The 10,735-nt window shown below is 37.0% G+C and overlaps 1 protein-coding gene across 5 annotated transcripts; it reads left to right on the top strand.

Annotated features, from left to right (window-relative positions):
- Positions 1-2,641: 2,641 nt before the first annotated feature.
- LOC132064113 (dnaJ protein homolog) lies at positions 2,642-9,998 on the top strand. Of its 5 annotated transcripts, none has more exons than XM_059457000.1 (8): positions 2,642-2,802; positions 5,365-5,532; positions 5,916-6,066; positions 6,159-6,303; positions 8,095-8,228; positions 8,374-8,516; positions 8,739-8,937; positions 9,385-9,998. In XM_059457000.1, exons 2-8 carry the CDS (start codon positions 5,383-5,385, stop codon positions 9,708-9,710), a joined length of 1,248 nt encoding a protein of 415 aa, XP_059312983.1. In that variant the 5' UTR covers positions 2,642-2,802; positions 5,365-5,382; the 3' UTR covers positions 9,711-9,998. The 5 variants fall into 5 exon arrangements, with proteins under 5 accessions (XP_059312983.1, XP_059312980.1, XP_059312981.1 ...); XM_059456997.1 differs by having other exon boundaries at positions 5,916-6,081; XM_059456998.1 differs by having other exon boundaries at positions 2,667-2,802; positions 5,362-5,532; positions 5,916-6,081.
- The last annotated feature ends 737 nt before the right edge of the window (positions 9,999-10,735 follow it).

The following is a 10,735-nucleotide window of genomic DNA, read 5'->3' as shown; positions in this document are numbered from 1 at the left end:
CAAACAACATGAAAAGATCATAAAACTTACCTTAGATAGTGTAGGAACAAGCCAGCAGTGGCAATACTCTTTCTTACACCAAACCCTAATTCAATTCCAACGGGATTTCTTGACTTAGATGAACTTTAATGGGTTTCACACTCTTGATTTTGTTGGTTTGATGGGTTGATCATCAATTTCCTTTGAATTAACATGGGATGAAGAGTGGAGAATATTCTAGAGGTTTCTTGACTTGTGGAGTGAAAAATGAAAATGAAATAAAATGAGAAAGAGGGTCCCCTTATATGATTTTAAAATCTATCACGACCATGATCACGGACTAACGTACGTCCGTATAATTTATACCGTCGTACGTTTAGCCGTAGATCTGGTCCGAAGACATTCTGGGGTCGATTATACGCGTACATACGTTTTCAAGATAATTTATACACCCGTATGTTGGGCCGTATAATGCCCACTGGTTCTGAAATCATTCTCGTTGACTCGTTTGATCTCCGATCCTTATGAAACCTTCTTGGCACTTATTTAACACCTCAATACCAATCTAAGGGACTTTATAACTCTTTTCCAAAGCATCATTAGAACGTCATTAACTTGATACTCGTAATTCTTGTCCGACACATAACATATGACTTACTTTCCTTAACAACTTTCTTTGCTTACCTTAAATGTCTTTGAAATCTCGTTTAGGGTCATCAAGTGCTATTTCTTACTTATCAAAACATCGTATACGTCATGCCCTTCGTTGGCCTATTCACTGTATGCTAACGGGAAATTTTTCGAGATGTAACATTATCTCATCAGCCCAACACATCGATGCTCTGTCAATGCTCATCCATTTCAGTAACAATCTCCATACATGGGCAGAATAGTCACAAGTAAAGAAAAGATGTAATGTTGCTCATTAGCCTGTTCACATAGAGGACACTCGGTTTAAGTTGTCACTCCCCGTTTGCATAGTTTGTCTCTAGTCGATAGTCTTCCATGTGCAGCCAGTTGGAGTATAAATATCCATTTTGGTAGTCCAAAATTAGTACATATCAACCTTCTCCATGTTCCCATTGGAAACTGCCCTCTCAATCTAGGATATATCATTCTGGTTGAATAGTTTGGCATATCTTCCACCTCCGTCATCATGTAGCCAGCTTGGATGAAATATTTTTTGGCTTTGAGTATCTTTTGAATGATCCAAGAGGCTTGCTTGGGAACATCCTCCAGTAGATTTCTATTTCTCCCATAATAGCAATGTATCCATCTAACCCAAAGCTTGTCTTTTTTGATGCATATGTTCTAAAGTAATTTACTAATTGCAGCTTTGTTCCATGTAGATATGTCAAGAATATTCAAACCACCAGCTGACTTGGGGTAACAAAGCCTTTCCCAAGCTAATAAAGCTTTCTTGGATAATTCAGTACCCCCAGTCCAAAGGAAACTTCTACAAGTGGATTCAATCACTTTGACTACTTTTTTTGGTAAGACAAAAATTTGAGCCCAAAAAACTTGAATAAAGAATAGGACAGATTTAATCAATTGTATTCTCCCTGCATATGACATGTACCTGGTAGTCCAAGACTTAATCCTATTGAGCATTTTATCCACCAGAGATTGACATTGCACAATCTTTTAGTACTTAAAGGGACTCCCAAATATCTAAAAGGGAGAGTACCTTTACTGAAGCCTAGTATATCCAGAATACCTTGCTGCACATCATTTGGTACACCACCACAATAAACAAAACTCTTTGAGGGATTTGCTTTCAATCCCGAGGCTTTAGAGAATTCTTGGAATCTATCAAATAACAATGGACTGAACTCACATCCCCCCTTCAAAATAGAAGTAAATCATCTGCAAATCCTTTCTGTATGAAATCAATTAATATTTCAGTTAATAAAGATTAAGATAAATGTTAATTATACATTGTGCAGAGGTGTGAGAGGTTGAATATGAATGGTTTCAGGAGAGACAGAGGTAGACCGACGAAATATTGGGGAGAGGTAATTAGACATGACATGACATGACGCTTCTTCAGTTTACCGAGTACATGACCTCATATATGGGTTATGGAGGACATAAATTAGGATAGAAGGTTAGGAGGTAGTTAAGCGTTGTCTCTTAATTTATTGTTTGCTTAGTTTCCGGTATCAGTAGTACTAGTAGTATTATGTTGTTCCTCAATTTCTATTACTATCGATGTTTCTTGTACTGTGGTTATTGTATTGTCTTGTTGTTATTACTGTCCGTTTTGCAGGATGTTTTGTCATGCTTTCTTTATTACTCCCACCATCCCAAATTATTTTTGAACGTATTTTCTAATTTATTTCCAATCACCCGTTTGGCCATGAGAACATTTCACTTTTTTTCCAAAAAAAATTTTCAACATTTTTTTTGAAAATCAGCGTTTGACCATGAAAATTCAAAATACAACTTCAAGTTGAAGTTGTATTTGGAAAACAATTTTCACTTTTTTCACTTTTAGTACATTCAAACGACTAAATATTATTTACAAAAATTATAACCAAACACAGCTCCATCTTCAACTTCAACTTCAACTTCAACTTCAAATTCAAAATTCCAAATAAAGGAAAAATATGTGATTTTCATCGCCAAACGCCTACTTATATAATCTTTAAAATTGAAATCCATTCTCGTAATTTTACCAAACAAAAAGGAATTTTGTTTCATCTCCAATCAGGGCTTACTGTCAGCTGATTACGTGACCAAACATGAAACTTCCCTTGACAAGTAGTACGAGTTTTCTTGCTGTCCATTCTCTTTCTCTCTCTGTGGAAACCCTTTGTCCAGGTACTTTTTTCTATAGCTTCTTTACTTCAATTTTGAGTTTTCTTGTTGCTTTTTGGTTACTCCTCACGTTTAGTCTTGATCCGTGTCAGCAGTGGATGTAAAGTTCAAATCTTTAATCTGTTTCTTGATTGATGAATATGGTTTCTTGATTGTTTTATGGTGGAAAAGAGTTTGATATTGCTGCTGTTAATTTTGAACTTCAGTTTGTTTGTTTTGTTGGTTCTTTTATTTTTCCTTTTTTCAGCTGCAAAGTCCACTTGCTTTCCTTATTTACTTAGTATGTTTTTCCTTTGTTTGAAGGTTCAGTTGCTCTTTTTCAGATATTATTTTATTGATTCTATGTTTTTTTCTAATATGAAAGGTGGGAGATTTGAATTAGCACATGCTGTGTAGATCGTGCTAGGCAACATGTTCTTCACATAAAAAACATGTTCTTTTTCTTAATTTTTTATTTTTTCTGTTATTTCAATTTTGTTCTGATCTTTTTCCTTCTAAAATAGAATTTGGAAGTAATTTAAAAGTTGTTTGCCCTTGTATCCTTGTTTTAGTGAGGGCAAATTATATGTTGATAGAAAGAAAAGTGAGGTAAAAATATATGTAGTAGCTGACGAGGTGAGAGTTGATATAGGTCAGTTAAAGAGTCCGGAACCAAAATGACCTCAAAAAAAACCTTTTGAACCTAAAAATAAAAAACTTTAAGCTAATGACAACAAGTCTTCAAACAAAAATGGACGTCTATGTATATAGAACACTTAAACCTAAAGTTTACAAACAAAACTTACTTCGGGCACCTTTTCAACCCCTAAAATGACGATCCGAACGTTTACGTATCCTTGATGTATTAAGCCTACATTATTGTACGCAGAAAAAAATATCAGGTTCTATATAAAATATTGACGTTTCGGAGTCTTGACACACGACTAATCATTGGTCAAAGTATGAAAAAAAACACTAAGTGTTGCAAAAAATAAAGTTGGCCAATTTTTTTTTTTTTTTTTTTTTGGTACTGTTTCTATAACGCAGTATTTTACTGCGTTATAGATTTTTTTTTTTTTTTAACTGCTTCTATAACGCAGTAAAAAATGCGTTGAAAGCGATTAACGCTCCGTCTCCGTGAACTGCTTTAGCGCAGTAAATTACTGCGCGAAAGGTACTCTTGTCACCTTTTTTTTGTTGTTGGGTATTTTGGTTCAAAAAGTTTTTTTTGAGGTCATTTTGGTTCCGGACACTCAGTTAAACTCGCTGCCCCCATCCCCCCCAAGCCACTCTTTCTCGAGGTGGCACGTACCTCGATTGTTCCATTGGGTAGCTGCGGCCTCTTACTAGTACAGGTACCAGGTAACTTTGTCGACCAAGGCTTAGACACATGAGAAGAAATCACCTAAAGTTTTTTTTTTTTTTTTTTGTCTCTCCCTCTTGGGTTGTCTCTTTTTCTGTTGATTTAGGAAAAGAAAGAAAAATTGAAGGTTTAACATTATATTTTCCATTTACAAAGTAATATGCTTAAGTAATGCAGCTGGATTAGGAATGTGTATAACTGTATATAGATTTGGATGGCTTAAATTTGGCAGAGTGCGCCCTGCAAATCACACATTTTGCTAGAGCTTTAACTTAACTAACTTGGCGGGCTGACATCGATTTCTTTGCTGATTCGCTTTGCTCTATTTATGTTGTCTCTGAGTTTTGTACTGACCTTGTTTTGTCTTGTTAGTTGAGGTCTCTATTCAGTTTTGCACCCTGTTGGTATCTAATCAACGGGAAAAACTGACCTCGTCTTTGTCTTGTAAATTGAAGTCTTTTATTCAGTTTTGCGTCCTGTTGGTGTCTCATCAGCGGGAAAATAAGAATTGTTTCTCAAAATACAACTATGAGCTTCAAGTTGCTTATATTTCTGTGCTGAAGATAGCACAAATAAAGAGCTCATTGTTCTATAAAGTTAATAGTTGTTAAAGGTTTTAATATCTTTGGAAAGAAGCCCTAAACCATTAAAAAAGGTTCTTAACCTAGAAGCTCAGTCACCTTATGCCTACATGCTTTAGACTGCTGTAATCAGATCTCTTTAATGACAATACTTCATGAAAATCCTCTAAGACAAGGCCTTTTGGGTCTCTCTTTCTCCCCTTCTGCATCTGTCTATATATATATTGATAATGTCTTAAGCTTATCCATGAAAGAAAATTTACTCTTTTTTGTAGCTTCTGTGCTTAAAATCCTCACAAGTTCTTTGCTTTCATTTTCAGTATTGTGGATATATCAACAGGAGATAAAGTTTCTCCATCTTATTCTTCAACTTGATGCAATTGATATTTCTCCACGAAACTATAGTTTTAATCAGTTATCATAATATGCCTATTTACTATACACGTTTCATGTAAAACTTCCCACTCTTTTCTTGTTTTGGTGTGTATCTTACTAAATGCTGTCCGCGAAACTATAGTTTTAATCAGTTATCATATGCCTATTTACTATACATGTTACATGTAAAACTTCCCACTCTTTTCTTGTTTTGGTGTGTAACTTACTAAACGCTGTCTGAATTTATTTGTTGTGTGTCTGAAGCAGGCATAAAGTTGAGCCATTATGTTTGGACGGGCAACAAAGAGGAGTGACAACTCCAAGTACTATGCGGTTCTTGGTGTCTCCAAAAGTGCCAGTCAGGATGAACTTAAGAAGGCATATAGGAAAGCTGCTATAAGAAATCACCCTGACAAGGGTGGTGACCCCGAGAAAGTAAGTTGCAGATCCTACTTGTGCAAGTGGAATCCTCTGCATATTACTGTTCCAGATATGTCATGTCACCAATGGAACCTTTTGATTCCGATGCTCTGCATGTTTTTTCCTCCTTTTTGGGATAATAGTGGTGGCCAGGCCAGCTTGCGCCCTGCATGCTTTCTAAGGCAGTTTCCCCTCAAGTCATTAATGAAATCCAGCTAATGCATGATCAGGACAGTTCATTGATACATAGGTCTTATTTACTTTATGCCCTTTTAATTATGATGCATCATGAACGTATGAATGTGCCAATATGTGATCGAAAAAACCAAAGTGGAAGGGGGCAGTTCTAGGCTTTTCCTTCTTGTCATGTACTAATGTTTGTTTTCGATCTTCTTCAGTTCAAGGAGTTGGCTCAGGCCTATGAAGTTCTAAGTGATCCAGAGAAGAGAGAAATTTATGATCAGTATGGTGAAGATGCCCTTAAAGAAGGAATGGGGAGTGGCAGTGGTGGTTTTCATGATCACTTTGACATATTTGAATCATTCTTTGGTGGGTCTTTTGGTGGTAAGAATTCTCTCTCTTGGATGGTAGATAGGTTAATTCTGTTGGACGGCATATTTATTTGGCCTTGGTTGTTTCAGGTGGCGGCAGTCGCTTCAGAGCTAGCAGACAGAACCAAGGTGAAGATATAGTGCATACACTTAGGGTTTCTCTGGAAGACTTGTATAATGGCACCACAAAGAAGCTTTCACTTTCCCGGAATATATTGTGTCCCAAGTGTAAAGGGTATTTTCTCTCTCTGAATATTCTGAACTTATCTTATCTGATTGTTTTTGAAGCTATATTAGGTTCAAAGATGGCACAGAACTATCTAGGTTTTTTTGTGCCTAGTAAATAAGGATTTTATTGATACGTTCTTCCAAGTGAATTCTGTACTTCTTCTTGAGCCCATTCAAAAATCTGCGGCAGATTGTTTTTGTGTTATGGAGAAATACAAATGCATAGTTAGGCTGCAAGTATGACTTGTATTTGAGTCCACGACACTAGCACATATGTCTAACAACTGACCCTAGATACGTTATTATTTTTTCCATGTGAGGCACTTGTTTCACTTCACAACGTTCCACTGTTTCTAACTTTCTGTTTTTGTTTCGTGGTGCTAATAATTTTTTAAAGATTACCTTCTAGTTTTATGTTCCGCTTGTACACTATTTCCTTTGATTTGCTTTCTATTTTAGTCCTTTCCAAGAGTAAGACCTCCTTCCTGGAATGATCAAATCGACATTAAATACGTTGAATTAGTCTATGATAACTACTTTATATGGTTTATACTTTGATGTGACATCACGCCCATTTGCATCTTCCAATCATTATGGTAACAGATCTAGGAACACAAAAATAATTACTCTCTAAAACCATCTTCTCTTGAACTCCGTGGAAGTGAACAAATTTCTTAAGAGATTGGATTGAGGAAGTAATGGACAAGTTCTCATGAAAAAATTGAGTTTCCTATCTCCTTTTTTTAGCCGAATTCTAATTCGGAAAGTGATAAAAGACGTCACCGCTGGATTTACATCTCTAGTATCAAAACATATTTTTCCTTTAGCACCTTGAATTAATTTGGATGCTTTTGTAATCTTCAATGGTCCAAATAGCTCGAGTTTGACATTCAATGGTGTGATCTAGTGGTCAATGAAGTGGGAAAAGGATGGGAGCTAGGGTTAAAATCTCAGTGTAGACAAAATACTAGGTCATTTCTTCCCCTCCGTGGATAAATTTATTTGTTACCTGTACTGGTGGGAGGTGGCAGTTGTAGGCACCATTACCAAACTGTGCATTTCAACTTAAACCTGTTTTGAAAGGGGTGCAACAACAGGTATCATGTGGATTAATCAAAGTGCATGCAATTTTATCTGGACTAATCCGTTATCCAAAAAAAAGTTTGAAGATATTCTTTGTAAGGTTGACCTTCTGAAAGCGCTCTTATATTATTTGGTATATGGAGTTTCCATTTACAGATTATTGTTTTAAATCCTCTTTGAGCTCTGTCTCTGTGTTTCTAATGTTTTGTGTACCCATGCTGCTACTGTCCATGGGTGCTCCTTTATTTGCTTTCATCTTTAATTTTATTTGATTCATATGGCCTCGATATCGGTTCTGTTGTGATATACCTATCATCTATTAGGATGCTCTTGTGAATGCGTCTTTCTAATTTCATGTAGTGCTCCTCATTTCTTAGGCTGTGTGGGGGCAGGTGGTGATGTGGGTGTGCGTTGCCCTCAATTAACAGATAAATGTAGCATAACCCATTCAAAATAGAGAGAAAAAAAAAAAAAAAGAGGGTGTTTTATCATTGACATTTTGAGAAAATAATAAAATCTTGTTTAGTATTGGAATGGTAAAAAGGCATAAGAAATTGTTGGAAACAAATTGAATGCTTCAGAGAGAAGTTGGTTGTGCATTTAATCGTTTTCTAAACCTTTTAATGTAAGTTGAACTGAGATAATTTGTTGGATTTCATGTGCATTTGACTTATTTGTTCGACGCATTTGTGATTTGGTTCCACTGTGTTATCAGGAAAGGTTCGAAGAGTGGAGCATCTGGGACATGTTATGGATGCCAAGGCACTGGAATGCGAGTCACAGCAAGACAGATTGCTCCAGGAATGATCCAACAGATGCAACATGTTTGTCCTGAATGCCGAGGCTCAGGTAGTTAATGAAAATATTATGGTTATTCCATGTTCCTGTGACGAAAGATGAGAAACGTTGGTGGTGTCCCTTCTTTACCTATCCATAGAAAAAGGGGAAACATGTAAAAAAAGAGCTGTCCTTGAAATTTATCATGTTGACGCAGGAGAGGTTATCAGTGAGAGGGACAGGTGCTCACAGTGCCGAGGAAAAAAAGTTACACAAGAAAAGAAGGTTCTGGAAGTGAATGTTGAGAAAGGAATGCAACATAACCAGAAGATAACTTTCGAAGGGGAAGCAGATGAAGCTGTAAGTGTAGTTGGTTAGTCCTTTTACATATTAAATACATGTGAGATGTGTCTGAACATATTTGAGTCTTGCACCCTGGAGTCAGTACAGTATTTTGAATCAAGTATATAACCTCCTAATATAATATATCAAGCTATTTGCTTCCCCGTTCCATTTTATGCATTGCCCTCACTTTGGCTGATTACTAGTCTGATCTCATACTTTAGTCTTACTGTTCTGCAGCCCGATACCATCACTGGAGATATTGTTTTTATTATACAACAGAAGGAGCATCCAAAGTTCAAGCGGAAGTTTGATGATCTTTATGTGGAACATACACTTACTTTGACTGAAACTCTTTGTGGCTTTCAATTTGTCCTAACTCATCTTGATGGGAGGCAGCTTTTAATCAAATCAAACCCCGGAGAAGTTGTAAAGCCTGGTAAGCACCTGCGTTCCTTGTTTGCTTACCTCGAGCCATCATGTTTGAGAGAGGAGAGGGGCTTCAAAGCCTTATTCAAGCTTGAGATATTGCTTGAGAACTAGCCATATTGGTCAACGTAAGTGGTGACAATGAAAAGGCTTTTAATCCTTGAGGGCCAACGGAGGCAAAAGCAATATCTTCCCATCCGTCCGAGCCTCGGTGGACAGAGTTACCTATGCAGGGTGGTTGCAAGTACTCTATGGAATTAGTCGAGCTGCGCCCAAGCTGGCCACACCAAGGTTACTTAAAAAGAAAGGCTTCTAAGCCTGAGGTTTGGGGTGGGGGGAAGAGAGGGGGGGGGGTGTGCGAGGTAGGATAAAATGGTACTTGAACTAGGGTGGCTGAGGAGGCTGTATGGTAGTATTACAATGAGTGTATGTGTGCTTATCCGGTTGTCTTTTGCAGATCAATTCAAGGCAATAAATGATGAAGGCATGCCCAACTATGGCAAGCCTTTCATTAAGGGCCGGCTTTATATCCATTTTGATGTGGAATTTCCAGAATCAGGGGTTCTTTCCCCTGACACATGCCGTGGCATAGAGACTATTCTGCCACCAAGACCAGGGAAGAGCTCATCGGAAATTGAGTTGGATGAGTGTGAGGAAACTATTATGCACGATGTCAACATTGAAGAAGAAATGAGGCACAAGGAGCAGCGACGACAGCAAGAGGCTTATGACTCGGATGATGATGAACCGAACGTGCATCGAGTGGCCTGTAACCAGCAATAAGTCTGTAAGATGCTTGTATTCTTGGTCGAATACCCAGTGATCTTTTGGCTATGTTTTTGCACCACAGGCCACTGGCTTTTCGCTTTAGGGTTAATTATGGAGGAGTTAGGCTTCCTTAGTTCTGTTTTATGGTGTGTTAATGGTATTTCGATAGTCCTTACCTATCATTGCTCATTTGGCCTTCTGAGTTCAGTTTCTCACTATCTGTTTGTATCAAGGAGTACATGAAATTGAAGTAATATGTAACAAAAAAACATGAAATTGAAGTAATACTTTGATAAAAGAAAATCCTCTGTGTACATTTTATATTTATCCATAGTGATTAACCTGAGGAACGGAGGACTTGGTGTTGGGTTCGGCAATTGCCGCTTTTTTGTTCTTTTTCGGTTGTCCTTTTTTATATTCCATTATGAATAATTTTATTTTTGTCCCTATTGTATTATCCCGTCGTTTCACCTTGTTTGACACAATTTTCTGATTACAACATGCCCAGTGAAATCTCACAAAGTGGGGTCTGGGAAGGATAGTGTACGCAGACCTTACAAAATTTTCTGATTAGTCCATTAAAAAAGAATGACACATTTTTGTATTTTTTAATGAGAAGGTTTTGTAGCCACAAATGTTATGTTTTGTTTAGGACTATAAATTTCAAAAGTTTTACAGCTGCACAAATGTTACAGACATATTTGTTTAGGGAATGGAGGGAGTATCACATTACTGGAATGTAGTAGTGTTACCAATGTAACCAGGGTACTCGATCTGTTCTAATAGTGCATTTATGGTACCATTCCCGAAATATTTATGACACTATTTAGTTTTGGGGATGGTAGAATGTTTGTAACTTTCTGTTTCTGAACTACCTAAATTTATTGAACTATTCAATGAGGGAAAAGTTTACAATAGTGCCTCATACCACTGCCACTAGCTGTATCAGAGTTTTTTTTTGTCTCACAAAGTGAACCCAAAAGTGTAAGATTTGGGTTCACCTTTTTATAAGAAAAGAAACTTCACCCAATTAGTGTCAG

The sequence above is a fragment of the Lycium ferocissimum genome, chromosome 7, assembly GCF_029784015.1.
Source record: "Lycium ferocissimum isolate CSIRO_LF1 chromosome 7, AGI_CSIRO_Lferr_CH_V1, whole genome shotgun sequence".
NCBI lineage: Eukaryota > Viridiplantae > Streptophyta > Magnoliopsida > Solanales > Solanaceae > Lycium > Lycium ferocissimum.
The sequence above is the reverse complement of the archived record's forward strand: the minus strand, read 5'-3'. Positions and strand labels throughout refer to the sequence as shown.